At 42.4% G+C, this 22,693-nt stretch overlaps 1 protein-coding gene across 42 annotated transcripts in view; it reads left to right on the top strand.

Moving 5' to 3' along the window:
- Nucleotides 1-22,693, top strand: part of KALRN (kalirin RhoGEF kinase) — a 659,576-nt gene that overhangs the window by 551,382 nt on the left and 85,501 nt on the right. For 23 of the 42 annotated variants that reach the window (XM_078351910.1, XM_035274787.3, XM_035274786.3 and 20 more), the window contains 3 exons: nt 13,604-13,887; nt 15,151-15,255; nt 18,587-18,682. In XM_078351910.1, coding sequence (XP_078208036.1) covers nt 13,604-13,887; nt 15,151-15,255; nt 18,587-18,682 — 485 coding nt within the window. The remainder of the gene's footprint in view (nt 1-13,603; nt 13,888-15,150; nt 15,256-18,586; nt 18,683-22,693) is intronic. The other 19 variants (XM_078351912.1, XM_078351911.1, XM_078351905.1 and 16 more) reach the window with 3 other exon arrangements.

The following is a 22,693-nucleotide window of genomic DNA, read 5'->3' as shown; positions in this document are numbered from 1 at the left end:
AAAGACCAGTCTGGAGCTGTCATGTAATTAAAGCAAATAGTTTTAAACTATCTGCGTGACAGTGGGAATGGAAAGAAAATATCAGTGCAGAAATCTTAGTGAATTAAAACTCCACTGGTAGGAGAGCAAAACTGGAAGTTAGCCTTACCCATTCTGTGGGAGAGTCTTCGGTTGTGTACAGTCATTTGTATAGTGCTATTTCTTTGTGATTTTTACTAGGACTGAACTTGTTTATGTTCATACCATCTGAAAAGAAAAGGAGAAAATGTTACTAGGTAAGCTGATAGAGTTAACAGTGCCTTACAGAACTCATTAAGGGCTTGTTGGAAAGCCTAAGACATACCATAGACTCAGGAGCGGCCCTAATTTATAGGGAAATTTCACTTACCTGCCAGGTATGGAGCTTGGGAGGGCTGCATGTGGAGAGAGAAATCTGGGACAAGGTGCCCACTCCAGCCTTGGAACTTGATGGGTGCCAGTGTCATAAGCAGATAACCTTCCTTGTGCTTGTGGTGTCTTCATAGGTGAGTGCAGAGTTCAGGCAATCTCAGTTTCTACTTATCCACCAGTTCTTGCTGACTGTCACTTGAAAATAGAAAGCATTTCTTGTTTATTTTAAAATAAATGTTATGGTATATATTTAAGGTATACGACATGATACTATAGGATTTACGTAAATAGCTATCTGCTACTTTGTATCCTGTAGCCCACATCTCCCTGTTTCTTCCCCTACTCCAGCCCTTGGTAACGAGTGTTTTATTTTTCATCACTGTATATTTGACTTTTTTTTTTTAAGATTCCACATACAAGCAAGATCATACAATATTTTTCTATGTCTAGCTTCTTTCACTTAACATAATGCCCTTCAGGTTCATACATATTGTGGCAAGTGGCAAGATTACCTTCTTTTTATTTTATTATTTATTTTTATTTATTATTATTATTTTGAGACAGCATCACTCTATCGCTCAGGCTGGATTACTTTCTTTTTAAAGATGGAGTAATATTTTATTGTGTATGTATATAAATGTATACATCAGTTTCTTTATTCTTTGGTCTGTTGGCAAACTTAGATGGTTGCTGTATCTTGGTTTTTGTGAATAATGATGCAGTGAATATAAGGGTGCAGATATTTCTATGAGGTAGTAATTTCATTTCCTTTGGATACGTACTCAAAAGAGTGATCACTGGGTCATATGATTTTTTTTTTTTGTTGTTGAGATAGGGTTTTACTCTCGTCACCCAGGCTGGAGTGCAATGGCGTGATCTTGGCTCACTGCAGCCCCTGCCTCCCAGGCTCAAACAGTTTTCCTGCCTCAGCCTCCCGAGTATTATTATTGGTTTGGTTTGGTTTTGCTTTTGAGACAGAGATCTCACTCTGTTGCATAGTCTGGAGTGCCATGGTGCAATCACAGCTCACTGTAGCCTTGACCTCCTGGGCTTAAGCAATCCTCCTGCCTCAATCTCCTAAGTAGCTGGGACATCAGGAATGCGCCACCACACCAGGCTAATTTTTTTTTTTTCAATTTTTAGTAGAGATGAGGCCTCGCTATGTTGCTTATCTGGTCTCAAACTCCTGAGCTCAACTGATCCTCCTGTCTTAGGCTTCTAAAATGCTGGGATTATAAGCATGAGCCACTGATCCTGGGCTTGATGGTTATGTTTTGAACTCTTCAGAAGTCTTTTGGGAAAGTTTTATATTCCACAGTTTAGAAAAAATGTGTTTTCTCTCCAGAAGCTGCAGCAAAATCTAGCAGAATTAAATGGATGTGTATGTTGAAATAACATCTAGAATATTTACTCTTAGAAGAGCAGCAGATCTGCTTTCACTGACTTTTGCCTGTTCCCATATATCAACCTTCAGAATATAGTGAAAATTTTCTTGCCTTTAACTTCCAGAGGCAGCTAGATGGGGTAGTGATTCCAGTGAGTCAGCATGGCAGTATATCAGAGCAGGCCTTGTGTTATCTATCTGCTTATCTAGGAGCAGTGGGTGGAGTTCATTGCCCTTTGAGGGCTTTCCTCCTGTGTATGGCTCAGAGAGAGGATCACACAGGAAACCTGAGGTCGAGGAGACCTTGAGGACAGTCAGTTGAGAACTTTCACTTTATCCTCTGCTTCTAATGCCATCTCCACAGGAGCCAAAGCATGAGGCCAGGGGTGGTGGGGAGGACAGCACTGAAGGAGCCTGCGGTAGTTAAGGGAGATCTGCACTGAATTAGAACAAAATTTAGCAGACTTCTAATTTGAAGCCAGAGATGCTGACTTTTCAGTCTGTGGAGATTGTCTGTTGGAGATATTCCTAGTGAGGGCCAATGTCCCAGTGGGCTCTGAAGATGAGAAGGATCCCTGCCCTGTGTGGACGCCACTGGATCAGGAATCATTTGTGTGGCTCAGATTTCTGTACACATTCTGACAGGATAGGAATAGCAGTATTGGGAAAAGAAGGGGGACAATAAGTAGAAATGAACTAAGATGTGGCCCTCGCTTTTGTACTTTTAATTTAATGGGAAAAATAGATATAGGTGTTCTAAATGCTTAAGGCTTTAGTTCTACAAAATTTATAAAAACACAAAGTTAAGTCTGACTAAAGTGGTAAAGTAAAGGAAGATGAGTTGGTAAAGAATGCATTGGAGAAGAGACTCCTAAACTAGGTCTAAAAGCACTGGCATAGTCAATGGGAGGCAGGGGTCTGCATTATGCATTTGAGACTTGAGGATGACTAAGAGATGGAAGCTGGAATATTCTGAGCCAAGATGCATCTGCCAAGTTTAGTCTAAAGTTATGGTAAGAGTAATTGCAAGGGCAAAAAGTTTCCTAGTGTCAAGCAACAGTATTTCTAGCCCTCCCCCATTTCCTATTGCTGTCTCCATAGCAGCTATCTTCATTCTCCAGCACTAAGTGGCCCAGGCACCAAGATGACTAACCGGATGGTTTGCTGAGAAGCAAGCCAGGCCAGGACCTGGTCATACATAGCCTCAAGACCTCAGCTATGCAACCAGGAGCTTGTGTTCTGCTAAAAGACTTGCCAGAGTACGATTGTACGCCATCCATACAGGACATATTATTTAATAATACTGCAGGCCTTGTGCTGTCAATGCTTATGAGCAAACATGCATTTGTCTATTGGTTAGCCAGAAGATTTTCACCCTTGGCCTTCCCATCATGTGCCCTTCTCTAGATATACAATTTCCAGTGTGAACAAAAACATATATATGATATTTCTATAATTTTATATTAAGCAAATTTTCTCTGGAAAGCAGAGAAAACAGGAATGTTTGAATATGTAATACCTTCAGACAGATTTATTGAAGTACATTGACCTTATACAACTCAAGCCATATGAAAGCAATATGGATCAGTTTGCAATATTCCCATACAATTGGAGCTAAAAGCAAGACAAAAGAACAGAAGGTCAGCCACCAGGCACGGTGGCTTATGCCTGTAATCCCAGCACTTTGGGAGGCCGAGGCAGGCAGATCACAAGGTCAGGAGTTTGAGACCAGCCTGGCCAATATGGTGAAACTTCATCTTTACTAAAAATACAAAAATTAGCTGGGCATGGTGGCAGGTGCCTATAATCCCAGCTGCTTGGGTGGCCAAGGCAGGAGAATGATTTGAACCCAGGAGGCAGTGGTTGCAGTGAGCCAAGATTGCACCATTGCACTCCAGCCTGGGTGACAGGGCGTGACTCCATATCAAAAAAAAAAGAAAAAAACAGAAGGTCAAGGTAATCATTAGTAGATATTAGAAATCTTTGTGGTTTCTTCTGATTTCAGCCATTGGAGTCAAAGTTTCCAATTCAATATTATGATGAACACCAGGTGGACATTTATAGACCTATAGAGCATCTAGATAAAACAGGTATGCTTCTATGGAGTAACTGGACCCCATGTCTTTTAATAATCACATGATGTGTTATATAGAAGACATGCCTTTGGGGTGTGCTGGAATACCATCACTCAACTCCAGAAGAATGGATTGAAGCTGAGTTTTTCAGCCGAGCGCAGTGGCTCACACCTGTAATCCCAGCACTTTGGGAGGCTGAGGTGGGCAGATCACCTGAGGTCAGGAGTTCGAGACCAGCCTGACCAATATGGTGAAACCCCCATCTTTAAAAAAAAAAAAAAGAAAGAAACTGAGTTTTTCATTTTTGAGTTGTGCTACTCAAATCAGTATAGAAAATAGTGAGCCAGTCTCATGAGTCATTTATCTGGGATGCCCACGATCCACGGAATCCTTAGATGCCACCTGCACATATTCTTGCTGTCTAGGGTCCTAGCCTACCCCTTTCAAAGACACTGTTACTGGTCTTTGGGGACACTAATCTCCTAAAACTATTAGAACTATCTTCTTTTTCTCCTGGAAGGTGTAGTCCTTGTCTACTTCCAATCGCCTTGAGGTCAATAGAAAAAGGTCAAGTCAGTATTTTGTGATTAGAAAAATAGTGAGTGACAGTCCTGTGGATGCAGCCATAAAGCATTCGCCAGAGCCTATGTTTGCACTCTTAGGGTTTTGTTGTTGTTGTTGTTTGAGACGGAGTTTGGCTCTTGTTGCCCAGGCTAGAGTACAACGGTACATTCTCGGCTCACTGCAACCTCCGCCTCCTGGGTTCAAGTGATTCTCCTGTCTCAGCCGTCCAAGTAGCTGGGATTACAGACATGTGCCACCATGTCCGGCTAATTTTTTATTAAATATAGTTTTTTGTATTTTTAGTAAAGACGGGGTTTCACCTCAACCGCCACGCCCGGCCTGTTTGCACTCCTTGATGACTTGTGTGCAGTGTGTTCTGCTTTCAGAACAGTTTGGCAAATTTTATACTAAAGCAGAAAGGACAGAAGCATTTTTTTTTTTAGGTGTAACATTGAAATATGAGTTGAAACTTTAAAACAAGAAATTAAATTTCTAAATGAGTTAAATCAGATATAATAAATTTCTGGTATATTCTGTTTCTACCAATGTCTATACAGGTTTCTTTCTTTTTCCTTTCTCTCTCTCTCTTTCTTTCTCTCTTTCTCTTTTCTTTTCTTTCATCTTGCTGTGTTGCCCAGGCTAGTCTCAAGCAATCCTCCTGCCTCAGCCTCCCAAAGTGCTGGGATTACAGGCCAATGCCCCTGGCATATGCAAGTATCTTCTCTAGAGGAACAGAACTAATAGGATATATGTATGGGAGTTTATTAAATATTATAGAAAGATATAAGCTGGGAGATGAGGGCAGTCTAGTCTTCTCATGTTTTATCTGCCTGCTTTATATTCTAGCTGTACTGGCAGCTTATTAGAGGGTGGGTCTGCCTCTCCCAGCCCACTGACTCAAGTGTTAATCTCCTTTGTCAACACCCTTGCAGACACACCCGGGATCAACACTTTGCATCCTTCAATCCAGTCAGGTTGACACTCAGTATTAACCATCACACTAATGAAAGGCTACCTAAGTAGAAGGACAGCGTTAGACATAGATAGTGGACTGGTTAGGATATGTTCAGTGCCCAGGCTCTCCGAGGCTTTATTTTGACTTTTTTCTTCAGATGAAGCAGGTAGCACTTGTCTGTGCTGTATGAAAACATGCTACAACAGTCCCCATCTGTCTGTGGTTTCACTTTCCACAGCTTCAGTTACCCACAGTCAACTGAGGTCTGAAAATATTAAATGCAAAATTTCAGAAATGAACAGTTCATAAGTTTTAAATTGCACACTGTTCTGAGTAGTGTGATGAAATCTCACACCATCCCACTCTGTCCTGCCCAGGATGTGAATCTGAATTATTCCTTTGTCCAGCATCTCCATGCTGTATATGCTACGTGCCCATTAGTCACTTAATAGCTGCCTTAGTTATCAGATGAATTGTTGTGGTATTGCAGTGCTTGTGTTCAAGTTACCTGTGCTTTGCTAATGATGGCTCCCAAAGTGGAAGAGTAGTGGTGCTGGCATGTCGTTATGGTTGTCCCATTTCATTATTAGTTGTTAATCTCTTACTGTGCCTAATCTATAAATTAAACTCTATCATAGGTATATATGTGTAGAAAGCAGAATATATATAGAGTTTGATACTATCTGTAGTTTCAGGCATCCACTAGGGATCTTGGACTGTATCCCTCATGGATAAGGAGGAGATTACTGTACTGTGATTAAAATACCTGAAATCATGGAGTTGTTGCCCCAAGGCTTAGGCTAATAACATGGACATGCTTATGCTAGCCCCAGGATGGTATCTGAGACCATCATCTCAACAGTTGTTCAATTACCTCCTCATAGAGTCCTTCAGAGTCTCCCATTCTGAGGGATACCCCTGTAGGTATAAGGAGGCAGGTGACATCTTCAGGGAATAACTTGTGCTGCTTAAACTTCCAGATGGAGAGGGAGGGGGACAATTACCTGATAGCCAAAGGACGAGCCTACCTTATTCTAGGGAGAGATTTTAGGCATCGGTCTTAAGAGTGGTTGAAGAGCTACCATATGATTACGTACTGGAAATAGGGTGAATCTATCCCTGGGTGGTAACTGGTTCATTAGGTTTTTCTTTGCTTTCATGAGACATAGAACTTTGAAGCTAAAACTTTTGACACTTAATGTCTCAAGACTAGCCTGTAGAAGAACGCACAGATGGAATGAATGAACACAGAAAAAAAGTCAGCCATTGAATTAGGGGAGGTTTTTATGGTTTTATTAATTTTTATTTATTAAATGCTTAAATGGTGCTTCTATGGCTCTAGACATTGTTCTAAATACTTTACAATTATTAACTCCTTAATCCTAGGAGCAACCTTATGAGGTATTTCCTACTGATGAGGAAACCAAGATACAGAGATACAGAAACCAAGGTAACCTGCCCAGAGTCATACAGTTGCGCAGTGGTGGAGCCAGGCAGTTCCACCTGGAGATTTATGCTTTAGAGTGAAAGAATGCTGTTCAGTGTGTGACCTGCAGGCAGCAAAGGTCTGTGAACTAAGTCCAGTCTACAGTGAGATAAGCGCAGAAAATGAGAGTGTTTTGACAGTTCCACAACATCCAAGAGTGTGATGTATTTCATGAAAGTATTGGTCTGGCCAGGTATGATGGCCCATGCCAGGAATCTAGCACTTTGGGAGGCTGAGGCAGGAGGATCCCTTGAGCCCTTCTCAATCAGACTGGGCAACATAGTGAGACCTCATCTCTTTCTTCTTAAAAAAAAAATAAAAAGTGCTGGTCATAATAGATTGGAAACAAGTAAAACTCATTTTTTACCACAGATGGTTTTAGAACCACTGGCCTAGAAGAATTCTCACACTTATGCAAACAGATTTGTACCATTATATATTTATCTATATCTGTCTTATCTATATCCTCCTATGTCCGAAAATTCATCATTAGGAAAAGGTATTACAAAAATTATGAAGTAGCCTATGAAAGAATATTGTTCAACAATTAACATGAGGCCAGCTTCAGTGGCTCACACCTGTAATCCCAGCACTTTGGGAGGCTGAGGGGGGCATATCACCTGAGGTTAGGAGTTCAAGACCAGCCTAGCCAACATGGTAAAACACCATCTCTACTAAAAATACAAAAATTAGCAGGGAGAGGCAATACACTCCTGTAATCCCAGCTACACCGGAGGTTGAGCCAGGAGAATCACTTAAACTTAGGAGGCAGAGGTTGCAGTGAGCCGAGATCATACCACTGCACCCCAGCCTGGATGACAAAATAAGACTCTGTCTCAAAAAAAAAAAAAAAAATTAACATGAATGAACTAGATCTATATATATGAACATGAATAAATCTCAAATAGTTTTGAATAAATGAAGTTGCAAAGTGATACCTACATTATGATACTCATATAAAATATAAAACATAAAATAATACTATATTTGCCTAAAAGTAAATGTCTAACAACACGGATAAGAAAGACACACACCAGCTTCAGAAGAGAATTTAACTCTGAGGAGGGCAAGTAGAGAGTAGGATTGCAACTGGGCAACACAAAAGGCTTTAACTATATCTGTAATCTTTTACTTTTTAAGAACCTGAAGTAAATATGGAAAAATGCTTACATTTATATCTAGGTGATGGGTACATAGATGTCAATTGTTTTCTATATTTTTCTGTATTTAAAAAATATTTCATGATAAAATTATCTTCAGAAAATATTTATTTAGTTCTAGAAAGCCAGTTGTACATACCAGGACATTAGGGGCTCTTTATTATCTGCAGTGTCCAGGGATCCATTTGTCTTCCCATTTACTTAATGTCAGTCATTAGTCCGGGCAGTTTCTAAAGCCTCTTTGCTAAAGAGGATGCATTGTTTCAGAGCCCTGGAATAGGCCTAGGGATGCCTACATGCTCGTACTAGTTTTGTTACTGATTTGTGACCATCGCTTTCCCACATATAAACCTTTAAACAACTTGATGCTCCTTTTTAAAAATAATGATGAAGGTGACAGGAATACATGGAAAGAATTTGGATATAGAGATAAGATTAAATACATGTGTGGTGGAGTCAGATCTGGGTTTAAGTCTTGCCTTTGCCAATCACTATGAGCCTCAGTTTCCTAAAATGGTCTCATTTTCTGTTTCCTAAGGTGGGAATCCTGATAAATAATACCTGCCTGGACTTGGGATGATTTGATGAGAGAACAATAGGATTGTTGTATTTGTTCCAAAGCTGTCACTTAACTGTTTTATCTGGAAAGACAGTAGAATAAGTTCTCCAGCAGCTCATGGCAGTCATTTTCCAAAAAAAGATGGGATGAGCATAATATGCCCATCCCTCTGAAGAGGCGATTAACTAAGTGGATGTTTCTAATCTAAATGATGCCGCATTCTTTTATAACCAGGCATTTAAAGTAGTGTCTTGGAAATGGTCTTGTCCCAAGACAGGACACTGACTAGGTGATGAATTACATTGCTTCCAGCTCTGAGATTCCCATTACTTGGGCCATCATGTCATGCCTCCAGTTGTTTGCATGAAACAAACTTGAAACAACAAAATGGAGAGTACTCTTGGTTTTTAATTTGTACTTTACACTCTTGCCATTAACTTTCATAGAAAGCAAAAAAAGCAGAAGTAAATGACAACAGGTGAGAGGAATTTCATTCAAAATGTGCATTTGTGAATCTCAAAACCAGGCAGTGGTGTGCCATGGAACAGAAATCTTAGTCATCTGTCTTGTCTGGTAACACAAGGCACAGTTAATGTGGCTGGGCCTCTAGTTCTGCTGACAGGACATATGCTGATAAGTTGTGAAGGCTTGGATTCAGTAGAGCCACATAGAATTACTGGGGTTTTGTGAATGAAAAGCTTCTGCAAGCTTATCAGCAGAAAGATAGCAGAGAGGCCCTGCTTCTATTACCAGTGTTCTGAAGATGTTTATCACCCAGCTTTCTGAGAACAGTAGTTTGACCCATACCAAACACTTCAGAAACAATGTCAACACACCCAAGACCACAGCCAGCAAGGCATTTTTTGAGATAAGATTACAGCTTTTTCCTTAAAGGGATGCCAACCAAGTTAGCCAATCTCCTAATATTCCCTGAGTATAGCAACCCTGTGAGTTATCCTTCATACCAGAGAATTTTAGAAGCTCAATTTTATGCTTCCAAATACAAATATTCTGCTGTTGTTTTCCAAAGTATGCACAAAACTCTAGCAATATCTAAGAAAGTTCCAGCAGGGTCAAGGCTCAGAAAGCCTGAGATTTGTGCCCATGAGACCAGCCAGATGTAGCCACTGGAGACAACTGGCTATTAGCAAAAGCATCCTCCCTCCCTCCCTCCCTCCCTCCCTTCCTTTTTTCTTTTTCCTTTCCTTTTCTTTTCTTTTCTTTTTTTCTCTTGCTCTATTGCCCAAGCTAAAGTGCAGTGGCATGATCTCAGCTCACTGCAACCTCTGCCACCCAGGCTCAAACAATTCTCATGCCTCAGCCTCCCAGGTAGCTGGGATTTTAGTCATGTGCCAGCACGCCTAGCTAATTTTTTTTTTTTTTTTTTTTTGTATTTTTTGTAGAGATGGAGTCCTACTATGTTGGCCAGGCTGGTCCTAAACTCCTGGCCTCAAGTGATCCACCCACCTCTGCCTCCCAAAGTGCTGGGATTATATGTGTGAGCTACCATGCCCAGCCACATCCTTTCACCTTATTTCAGGATTTTATTTCTTCTCTGTTGGCTACATGTGGGCCAGAGGGCCTCTCAGGCAGGTTAGACATCTAGTCTACGTCTAGGACAAAGTCATTACAGGAAAAGGTGACTCAGTCTATGAGTAGATATGAAAAGCCACTGTAATAATTTGTTTAAATACCTAGACCTGTGTTTGATTTAAATATAGTACACAAACTGGCACTGTCAGGGGACCTGTGTGTGGGCGAGGTGGAGCTGGTCAGGTATTCTCCCAAGACCATGGTGATGATGAGAAGCAGCAGCATACCTAGAGACAACTCACCTTTGATTTGCCCAGATACTACTAATGGTTCACTTCTTGCCTTGAGGTGTCTCACATTCATTTTTTTGTATTCCCTGTGCATATAGCCATCGTGTGGCTTTCTGGGTTCTAATTCCTCCTGCCCAGAGCTGTGCTGTATATAGTTGCCAAGATTAGTTAAATTCAAAGCAACAAACAAAAAAAACCCTTTTTATCATGTCATTTCCCAGTAGTCTCATAATAAAGTTTATATTCCTCTGGTTTATTATTGAATGTCCTCACTAATGTTTCTATCCAGGTTCTCTTTCTCCAGTAATCTTTATTTCATCCAAAGGATCTATTATTGGCTGTTAACTAACTTTTCATTATTCCTGCCTCTGTGCTTTTGTTCCTGCTGTTTCTCCCTTTTGGAATTTTTTCACCCTTCTATTGACATACAGCTCTTCCATTAAATCTTTTCAGATCAATCCTGCCTACATTGATCTGACCCTCCTTTGAACTCTGCTGACTTGTCAGCTAAGTCCACACCAGGCTTCTGGCAATTAATCACATACAGCCTTGTGAATTTGTCTTTATTCTGAGTGCTCAATCTTGCTTTTTCATTTTATCTGTCTCTCTCTCTTTCTCTCTCTCTCTCTTTCGCTCTCTGCTTCTCTCTACTATTGTGTGTGAATGTCTGTGTACAGCTAGATAAGAGGTCTATGAAAATAAAAATCTGTCTTATATATCTTTAGAATAGATGACCTAATTGGTGCTCCATGACATAATTATTACTTAGGAATTCTCACTGAGGATCTTAATTTGCATGCTGATGCTTCTGTGCTGCTGTGCAACTTTTGAACATTGGGGAATCCTAGCTTTCTCAATACGAATAGAAACAACAACAGCATACCCACGGAGTGAGAGCTAGGAAGACATCTGAAATGGACTTAAAGGGCTTTCTTTTGAAAACTCAAAACCATTCTATAAAGCCAAAGTAGGTAGATTCTAATGCTGATCTCCTCTGAGTTTAATGAGTATTCAGAAATCAAGGATTTAGGGAAAATTAAAGTTTGCTTGATGTGCTTTTCCTGCGTGCCCACATCTCGCCTTTTCTAGCCTTTCTATTTTATCACGGCAGTGTGGCTTTCCCTAAACTTGCTCTTCCTCCACCCGCATTCTTAACCCCATATTCAGAGGGAGCCTGGAGAACCGGGCTGCCATAGACATGAAAGGGCTCAGTAGTGTTGCTTGTTTGTTTGTTTTGAGATGGAGTCTCCCTCTGTTACGCAGGCTGGAGTGGAGTGGTGTGATCTTGGCTCACTGCAATCTCCGTTTCCCAGGTTCAAGTGATTCTCCTGCCTCAGCCTCCTGGGTAGCTAGAATTACAGGCATGAGCCGCCACACCCAGCTCTGGTAGTGGAGTTTAGTGCTCAAGTCGGCTCTGGAGTTCAGATTTCACCTTGCCCGTATGAGCTGCATGTTCTTAGGCAAGTTAACTTTTTAAGTCTGCAGTTTCTTCTTCTGTAAAATGAGAATAATGACAGAACCTGCCTCATAGAGTTATACAGAGAACAAAATGATAGTCCACATAAAATGTTTAGGCTGTTGCAAGCACATTATAGGATTGCAAATAGTCAATATATGGCCTACAGCTTACAAACAACATGCTGAGATTTAAAAAACAAAACAAACTCTTGATCTCCAATCACTATGCCTTTAAAACAGCACAAAGAATTCTCTATACTCCATGTCTTGTTTCTCAAGCCCATGCTCTTGCATCCTCTCTAATTAGGCTGTGGCCCCCTCCTTTCCACTACAGCTGCTTTTTTCAAAGTCACCAACGACCTCCATGTTGCTAAGTTTAAGACTTCATTCTTCAATCAACTCCCCTGACCTATCAGGTAGCATTGGACACAGCTGATTTCTCCCTCCTTTGTAAGACGTTTTCCACATGCAGCCTCCAGAGCACCCCGCCCTCCTGGTGTTACTCCTACCTCGCTGGCTACTTCCTTGTCCTCTCATCTTCCTGGCTTAGTCCTTGCTCTTTGTCTTTATCCATATCCACGCCCCTTGCTGATCTCACCCAGCCTCATGGCTTCCAACCCTGTCTCTCCTCTGACAGCTCCCCAATTATCTCCAGCTCACCAGCACTTTCTCCCCTGAGCTCCAGACTTGATGGCAAGCTGCTATTCAGTTCTCCACTCAGGCACCAAATGGGCATCTGAAACATGTCTAAAACTAAACTCCTCTGTTCCTTCCCCCAATCCTGTTCCTCTTATGTTCTTCTGCATCTCAGAAACCCCATCCTAACACCTGAATTATCCTTGACTCTTTTTTCATATCCTGTGCACAGTCTGTCAGCAAATCATATTGGCCCTTCTAGCAAAACATATCCAGAATCTGATCACTTCTAACAACCATTGGGACCACTCTATTTCTAAACCACCAACATCCCTCACCTGGAATAGTGCAGTAGCCTCCAAACCAGTATTCCTATTTCCACTTGCGCTCAATGTAGAAACCAGAATGATTTTAAAAAATATAAGCCAGATCGAATCACTCTGGCTCAGAGTCTTCTAGTGGGTTTTCACTCCAGGTAAAAACCAGAGGCATAACACTGGCCCACCACAAGCTTGTTGGCCCAGCTCCTGGCTGCTTTTCTGACTTTCTTTCTTGTTGTTCCCCCTGGCTTACTCCATGGTGGCATTGGGATCTTTGTGTTTGCTTCTCTGCCTAGAATGCCCTTCGCCAGATGGCATCACCACCACCACCACCATGCCTTGGCTCACATGTCATGTCATGAGACTGTCCCTGACCAACTGTTCAACCTGCACTCCCTCTTCCAACCCCAGCATTCCCTAATCACTTTCCCTACTTTATGTTTTAATGTAGCACTTCTCCACCTGTCATACCTTTCATTTTGCTTATTTTGTTGTTAGAGTCTATTATATGTATTTCCCACCAGAATGTAAACTCCATGAAGGCAGGAGTCTCTGTCTTCTGCCCACTCCTCTAGCCATAGTACCTGGAATGGTGCTTCATACATTAAAAACTGAGTGAGTGTTTGGCTTTCTTGCTGTTCTTGAGAGGGTTTGCTGGACTGGGGTCTACAGCTGGCCTGGACATTCTGCCTTGAGCCCTAGCTTCCTGAGGATGGAGCTGCCTCACTCCCAGGTTGGTGGCCTGCCTTCACTGCCTCTGACATGGCTGTGTCTGTCTGTCCCTTTTCCTCAGATACATACTCTCATTCCTCAAGTGAAAATGGAGGCAAATCCGAGTCTGTGGCCAACCTGCAGGCCCAGCCCTCCCTGAACTCCATCCACAGTTCCCCAGGTCCCAAGCGCTCCACCAACACGCTTAAGAAGTGGCTGACAAGTCCTGTGCGTCGCCTCAACAGCGGGAAAGCAGACGGAAACATCAAAAAGCAGAAGAAAGTTCGCGATGGTCGGAAGAGCTTTGACCTGGGATCTCCCAAGCCTGGGGATGAGACAACCCCTCAGGGAGACAGCGCTGATGAGGTACTTACACAGGGCCCGAGCCGTACATCAGGAGGCCTTCTGACATGTCTCCTTCCTCGGGGTTGTGTCTCCATCCCTACACAGGATGAAATGGTAGAACTTCTTTATTTTCTCACTTAAAAGAGCAACATGCACTGCGTGATTTGTTTTTTTGTGTGTGATAGGGGTAGTAATACTCTTTCTCCCATGACCTAGGTCATCTCAAGTCTCCACTAGTGTGTTATCTTGAGACTAAGTGATTTGGATTCTTTTTTATTCTTACGACATTGGCCAGTTTGATTTATGGCCAATCTAGAGACTATCGCCTAGGACATGCAGCAGATAGAAAGTATTTGCCAGATTAGGAAGTAGGACCTGGGCCTGAGGGGAGTCATTTGGTCATTAGTTCCCTACCTCTTCTAAGGACTACATTAAAACCAGCTAGACCTGTTTAGATTTAGAATAAAAGAGTGAAGATCATTTCCCTTTGAACACAGGACTGTGCTGGGAGATTATAGCTGTTTTCAAGTCTCTTAAGTAGTGCCACACAGCAAAAGAAACAGACCATCCCAGGTTACTCCAGATAACTATGATGAACAGATGAAGATTACAATAGGCGGCTTTCAGCTCAAAAAAGAACTTTAATCAGGGGGTCAGTCAGTGATAAAGTGGGCCTTCATGGAAACTAATGAACAGGAACACCCACACTGGAAGGTTTGAGAGACCATAGCCAGAGTGAGGCTGGACGAAGCCGAGATTCTGTAACCAAAAGACAGTGGATATGTTTTGGTTGGGGAAGTAAGATGCCTGTTTTATTTGGCACACAATCCTGCTGTGATCACTGATGTGGCTAAGAAATCCTTTGTGATGTGTAAGTGGACTCCCTCTTGTTGTGATTTGATGCTACCTGCCATTTCTCCCTCTGGAGAATTGGCAGCTGAACCTGGCAGCATTTGGGCTATGATTTCATAGCCCTACAAAAATGTAAAAGTTAGGCTGTCTCTGACTACTTCCAGCTTTCTCTTTTCTTGCTAGTTGATAAGACAGATAGTTTTTGTTTTTGCTTCTTTTGAGGGGTATGTGTGTGTTCTGCATTGGTGCTCGCTCTCCTTTGAAATAAGCAGGTATATCCATGTTACAAAAGAGGAAACTGTAGATGAAATGATAGGAGTGAGTTGAGAGAGGAATTCTCCTCCTATGTATTTTTTTTTTTTAATGTCAAGTCCAGAACCATAAGCATGTTTAGCTTGTGACACAGTAACTAATGCTGCTCTTTTGTTCTAGAAGAGCAAGAAAGGTTGGGGTGAAGATGAGCCGGATGAAGAGTCACACACACCCCTCCCACCACCTATGAAGATTTTTGACAACGACCCTACACAGGATGAAATGGTAGAACTTCTTTATTTTCTCACTTAAAAGAGCAACGTGCACTGCGTGATTTTGTTTTTTGTGTGTGATGGGGGTAGTAATACTCTGTCTCCCATGTGATCTCTTCTTCCACATGAATCCATGGTGATATTAATTGTGTGTCTATTTGGTAGGTGTCCTTTCCCCAACCCTGGAGGTCCAACTTCATACTAGACAGTGAAGGAGGTGTGTGTGTAGAATTCTCAAAGTGGGAATCTCCTGGTGTCCAGTCCTGTTGATAAAGGGTAATGGCTCTGTCTTTGGAAGCAGCAAATCCTAAAAGGAGCAATTCCAGGTAGTTGCAGGCCACAACTGTTTTGTCGTGCCTGACTGTACAACCTACCTGTTAGTTGTTTTCCCTATACTCTAACTAATGGCAGCTACCAATCAAGCCCAGTGTTGTTCAGATTTTGCAGTGACTATATGAGGAAAAGTTTTGACAAAGGTGGGCAAACCTAATTTGTGAAATTGCCTGACTTTGCTTTGCAAGATTCCCCAGCTCACTGGTATACAGAGGCTCAGCGGTATTTGAAATATCGATGCCCCTGTGTCTCCAGTCACCTGGTGATCATCCCAGTTGTTCTGGAGCAGAAGTGTAGGTTAGATATGCTTGCAGGTACCAACCCGAGGCTTGGGGCAGCTTTGTGTTCTCCCTCACTTGTCACTCAGTCTCCTTGCAGCTCTGCTTTCACATCACTATGTTTTTCTTGCCTTGTTGTTGCTGCTTGTCTTAGACTCTGGATGTGGAAGCGTTGGTTTCTGGTTTTGACTGTAGAGCACTTCCCATTTGCTTTCCCGAGTGACGTTTTGTTGCAGTGGCGATGGTGGATGCCTTGGTTTGCCTAGCTGTCTCTCCAGGCTCTCCTGTGTTCTCTATTGCTCTGCCCTGCAGTGGGACAGCCTCCTTCCAGGAGGTGGCCCAGCAAATATAAGCAGGAAACAAATCTCTGTAATGCCATGGAGCAGGCATTTCAAAAAGCACCGTCTGTTGATGTGTCCTTTCTGGTGACACCTCAGTTCTTATTTTTATTCTCTCTGATTTGCATTTGGTTTGTTAACCCACTGGCATTAACCGAAGTCTTCCTCTCTGCTAGGCTGAAAGGACAGAATCTAGGGACTCTGAGATGTGGCAGCTGCCCTCATCATGTGACTCACCTAGTTGTAGCCCCTCCTAGGTGATATTGGTGGCCCCCATCTTCAGGGCCAGCTCTTTGATTTTGGACTGTTGGGAAGAAACATAGTAGGAAGCCTTGTGTTCCACCATCCTGGATTCCTGAGGCAGAAGTGCTAGTGCTTCACCTTGAGTTGGAAATGAGACCCTGCCTACTTGTACTGTGTTTTATAAACAGCAATCATGGCCCGAGGAGTAGGGCACCCATGTCCCACACAGCCCTCTATCGAAGGGCCCCGCTTGCATGAGGTCACCACCCTCTCTCTCCCTAATTCCCTCAAACACAGCCTGTTTACAGAAATGGATGTTACATTGTTTCTGGATAATTTTTAACTGAGAATTCTGACTTGCCCCTATTTGTGTAGCCCTTTCCTTTTGTCCTTGGAATAAGTTCCCAGGAGTAGGAAATGGGGCAGATGGCAACAGCCTCCTTTCAGACACATGAACTCTCCTCAGTGCTGCCTGTTTGATTTCTGTATGTTTTTCTAAATGTTTGTGAGTGGGATGAGCCTCAGAGCATCTAGCAAATGGAGTTTGATTTATTAAAACAATTTTTAAGATACTGACAAAGGAATTTTTTAAAGTTCACCATTGTAATATTGTGCAATTGTCTTCTCCATGTTTTCTTCTAATGTTTTTCATATGCATGTATGTTTTACTTTTGTAATTATAATATACATATGATGCGTCCAATGTTTTATTTACTACCATTCCCTAAAATTGTATTGTTTTTCTTCCTAGCTGTAATTTTAATAGCGGGAGAAAACTTTGCTTCTTTGCTGTTGCATAATGTGTTCGATCAGCCTGTTGGAGACATCCTAAGTGGATTTCCATTGTTTGCTACTACGGCTGATACCGCTACCTACAGATCAATGTGTCCATAGAGATTTGTTCTTTCGACTTTTGTCCTTGGAATAAGTTCCCAGGAGTAGGATTACTAGATCAAAAAAAGGATAACTTGATTTTCCACACAGACTTAAGCTTTTTCCTGCATCCCCCAAGAGGAGAAAAAGAATATTGTTATGTCTTCCTTAATTATAATTATTTTTCCTCCCATCTCAGAAGCAAAGACTTAAAGCAACTTAGATTAAGCAAAGACTTAAAGAGTTTCAAATGCTGCGTTTTTGAAACTCTTCTCTAACCTCAGGGACAAACTTGAAGGAGCCTATGTCCTGGCCTTGGAAACACCACAGCCTTCTGCTCTGATAAGCTGGAAGTGAAGCACACACATGCTGTGCAGGGTTAACCATTTCTTCCCCGGTTTCTTCTCAGGTAGAAGAAGGAAGAAAAAGCCAGACAAACAAAAAACCACCATCCCTCAGTGAGCAGGAAGCCCCAAACCATTGACCAGACAACCACAGGAACAAGTCTTTCTTGCTTGTGCAGGGGAAGAGGGACACAGGGAGGGCCTGGAGTCGTCTCATTTTACTATGAACAGGATAGTCCCTGGCTGCCTCCGGACTCCTGCTAAAGCCTTTTATTACTTCCTAGTGTTCCAGTTCAGGGGCCTCACCAGAGCCAGCTGTGCTTTGCGGAGGGGTAAAGGGGCATGTGGGGGAGGGGAGGAGGGAGAGAGGAAGAGAGAGGAAGAGAATATAGGGAGGAAGTATCTAGCTTGCTGGTCTCTAAGAGTCCTGCCCCTAGCGTTTTGACCTGACACATAATAAAGATCTGTATCTAAGGCTATAGTAAAGCAAGGACTGTTTCCCTTTTTTGGACACACTTGAGGCTTGGTTTATTGAATCCTTCATACCCCGAGACAGCAATGGGCAGCTGTGTAGTGGCCAAAGTCTTGTTTGCCCACAGAGCAGTAGCCCTTGCCCTGCAAGCCGTTCCTGTCAGTAGGTACAGCCTGGCCTGTAGGCCTCCCGGGAAGTCGGTGACTCCTCCTCTCTCCTCCTTTGTAGGCTTGCCTAAGGAGAGCCTAGTCCCATCCATTTGCTGCTGGCTAGATTCCTGACGAGGGGTTGGGCATGCCTGTACTATACCCACACCCATCTCCCTCTGTAATCTCTTCCCTCTAAACAGCTAAGTTCTATGTTTTCCTTTGCTTCCTGAGCTTTGGACTTTGTTTCAATTCCTGATCACTGTTCCTTATTTCCTTGTTAATCTGCTTTTCCTCTGCTGCCCGATGTCTTGCAGTCCTCCTCTTTGCTAGCAGCCCGGCAGGCTTCCACTGAAGTACCTACTGCTGCAGACCTTGTCAGTGCAATAGAAAAGTTGGTCAAAAACAAGCTGGTAAGTGGGCGTCCTGGAGGCAGTTCTGTGTGTGTCTCGCCTCCAAGCCGCTCCGGCCTTGCGTCTACCTGCCGTTTTCTCCTTTCCTCCTGTCCTCATCCCTCCTATGTGATTGTTTCTAAAAAGAAAAACTTATGATGGTTTCTAAAAAGTTGTACCCCAGAGTCCTTTTTGACTTTGTCTGGGAATGGGCATAGGGAATTAATAGACCATTTGGGGGTTGCAATGTTGATGAAAGTTGAAAAGTATCCAAGACAAACTTACCTCATTGCAAGCCTGATCCAGTGGCCCACAGGCAAGTGGCGTTCAGTCAGGGATTGACGTGTATTTGGTTAGCCCAGAAGCAAGTATGTTGTGATACTGAGACACAGAACACGCTGACTGGATCTTTGAAAGCACCAGAAGATTTTATCTGAGGACCTCAAGTAGCCTTCCAGCTTGCAAAATCTTACAAAAGTAGACTGCTGATTATAAAGGGAAATGGGCAAGACTGTGTGGATACCTCACCACAGTAAAGAGAGCCAGTGCCTAGCCCATAGGGGGAAAACTGAACATAAGCCACTGGCAACCTGTCTAGCCTGTGCCGGTCTTATGGACCCATCAGCCCATTGGAGGGACAGGAGATAAGTCTGAGCAGGTTTGGGGTTTTGGCATGATGCTGATGAAAGAGCCCCCTTTTGGACAGCTCATTAGGATAGAGCTGTTCCTCCACTCTTGTGTTTTTGCATTTAAGTGTATCACCACAGGATGACCGTTGGAAGCATTTTCCTTTCTTTCGCTCTCATCCATTGGCCCAGGAACTAGAGAAAAATGATGTGTGCTCTCTAGGGAAAGCTATCTAATAATTTTGACTATAGTAACTTCCTTTTCAGATATCTCAGCATATGATATATAAATGGGGTTTAATACATATGATTTTATTCTTTTCCTACTAAATTTTCCTTTCTAATTATTAAAAAAACAAATCCTGCTGTTTCACATAACTAGTGTCAAACTCTTGAAGGCTGTCCATTTTCCTTCCATCTCTCCCTTTCCTACCAGCAGGAATTAAGCACTCCTACGGGCACCACATTGACTTTTCAAAGACGCCTCCCTGACTGCTCACTTGCTGTCACTCCCTCTCCACACCAACCCTTATAACCCTCTTCATTTTCCCAATGTTATATTTAATTTTTTTCTTGAAGTCATCCTTTTTCTTTCTTTCTTTCGTTCTTTTGGCATTTTTTCTTTTACCATCTGGGCCTGGGCCCTGCCTTCATTCCTGGACTATTGCAGTAGCCACTGCTTGCTCTTTCCCCACCCAGTCTGTCTCCACCACCAACTGGTCTTCCGTAAGCACTGCTTATTGCCTCCCTCTTGGCTATGTAAGTAGTGGTCTCCAATGTGGGGGTGCCCTTGGGTACATAGGACAACTTATTGGGGTATGGGAAGAAAATATTACAGCCTCTTTATATCATTTTAAAATGGTTTCATGTATGCTTTATTATGTGTATAATAGTACAGTAGCATAGATGTAGAATTTATAAATAAGTTACATGCTTTGGGGTACATGAACAAAGTTATGTTCAATGACAGGGATGTATAATCAAAGTTTGAGAATCACTGGCCTATACATGAAGTCCACACTTACCTAATATTCTGATATTTTTGTAGCCTGTTCTCCAACCTACCTTTTCAGCATCTAGTTCTTTATCTGGTTGATGAACTCTGCTCCAAACAAATGGTTTTCTTTGCTGTCCCCAAACTCACACGTGGCTTTCTTCCTTCCAAGTTTTTGTTCATATGGCCCCACTTCTCTGGAATGTTTTTCCTCTTGTGTTAGCTTATCTAGAATATAATGATCATTCAGGGTCCTACTCAAATCTCTTCAATCTCTTCTCTACAAGGTCTTCTCTGACCAGCCCAGCCCAAATTTCCATTGTAATCCCATGGTAATTAATAAAGCCACATGGTGTCTGGGACAGCTTTTAAGGCTGTGGCGTAATTTGTTAAAATATCTTAATGTTTTCATTTGCATTTTTCCTCCGTAGCTAGATGGTAAGTCATTTAGGATATCGTTATTTTTTGCTCTATTAGTTTAAAAAAGTCTCTTACACTTAGTGGGTTTTTCATGAACACTCGTTTCCAAAGGCTGTTCTTATATTATGGATTACCTTTTGCCTACTTCTACTGCTAACCTTTGCACTGCTGACAGTCCCTGGGCCTCTAATTTGGGTTGTCAATGGCATTAAACATGGTTAGGTATTAAACAGGTAAGCAAAGACATACAGAAGTCTCATCAAAGCAAATTTTCTAGAGAAGAAGGGATGAGGGATGGCATTGGTGTTGATTGGCTTTCTTACAGGCGCTCAATAAATGTCTGTTGAATGGATTTCCTTTCTGTGGTGAATTTGCCATAATGAAGGATTTAACTTCTTCCATCAGTTACTAATTTTGAGGACTTACAGTAAGCCCAGAATTAGAGATATCTTTAACTTAACATGTACAACCAAGCTCACATCACAGAAAGGAAAGAGGGAGCAGTGGTTTGGTTTCTTAGAATCTTCCTACCAAAATTTGATTCTTGGTCCTTTTTACCACTTCCTTCCCTACCCACATGGGACAGCAGTGTGACAATACTAGGTTGAGAATGTCTCAGCCATGCTTGGGAGCAGTAAGTTGCATTTTCACCTTCAAGACTCTTAGTCCTATTCCTTATCAGTTCTTCAGTTTAGAAGAAAAGATCCATAGCCCATAAAAGCTCTGGACTATTTATTTGACTAAGTACAACTTCCTGATAGCTGCTAAGATAGCTAGTTTTATCACAGGCTTGGTTAATGAAAGTACAATGTACAGATGAAGCAAAGCAATAGTGTTGAAAGGTATTCAGATCACACACGTCATGAGATGTGTGTGAATAATGTATTCTATTCTTTTTTTTTTGTAAGACAGAGTCTTACACTGTCACTGAGGCTTGGGTGCAGTGGCATGATCTCGGCTCTCTGCAACCTCTTCCTCCCAGGTTCAAGTGATTCTCGTGCCTCAGCCTCCTGGGTAGCTGGGATTACAGGCGCACACCACCACACCCGGCTAAATTTTGTATTTTTAGTAGACACGAGGTTTCACCATGTTGACCAGACTTGTCTCAAACTCCTGACCTCAGTGATCTGCTGGTCTATAGGCCTCTCAAAGTGCTAGGATTACAGGCGTGAGCCACCATGCCTGGCCAATGTAGTCTATTCTAAATTCAACCTTTTACAGCATTCTTGAACAAATTTGAGGGGCCCAGAAGAGGTAACCAGACCATGTGGTCCATGTAATTTGAAGGAAACTTGAAGAAGCCAAGGTGAAGTATGGGGAGAAGTTAGGAGAAGACACATGAGAGCTGTCTTCTAGTAATTGAAGCACTGCCATGGGAATAAAATTGCAAAGAGCAGACTCTCTCTTACTCCAGAGGGCACAACCTAGACCTGTGGGTGGGAGTTGTTTTCATTCCACATGAGGAAGAACTTATAAAGTCCTTTCCACTTTACAGAGTTCAAGTCCATCTTACAGGAGCATCTGGTATTCTTACACTTCATTGAGTCCTTAAAGTCTCTCTGCTTCATTGGTTGCTCAAGCCATGGCAACAAATTCTGCTTTAGAATTCACTTGCCCCCTCCTGGCTCCACCCAAAGGCCATGAAATCCCCCATGTTCTTATCTCCCAGAGCTGCCCCTGTTGCTTTTTGGTCACTCGGTCATTGTTATACCAAAACTTCTGCATGTTATACCACAGTTATATCTCCACTGCACAAGACCTACTGATAAGGAACAAAACCAGGGTTTATCCACAGTGCAGATAAAACTCCTAAAGACTCACCACCCACCCACGAGTCCTTCTGGACATTAATGGACCCTTCTGTGGTCTTACCACCAGCCTTGGTCTTTAATCAGTGCTTCTGTTTATCAAGAAAGGATGCACCCCCACCTCCCCAGATAGAACTAACATACTTTTCTGGGCTTTGCATTAAGGTATTATCTTTAAGCCCAG

Source organism: Callithrix jacchus, chromosome 15, assembly GCF_049354715.1.
Source record: "Callithrix jacchus isolate 240 chromosome 15, calJac240_pri, whole genome shotgun sequence".
Lineage (NCBI taxonomy): Eukaryota > Metazoa > Chordata > Mammalia > Primates > Cebidae > Callithrix > Callithrix jacchus.
Note: the sequence above shows the minus strand (reverse complement) of the source record. Positions and strands in the feature narration are given on the sequence as shown.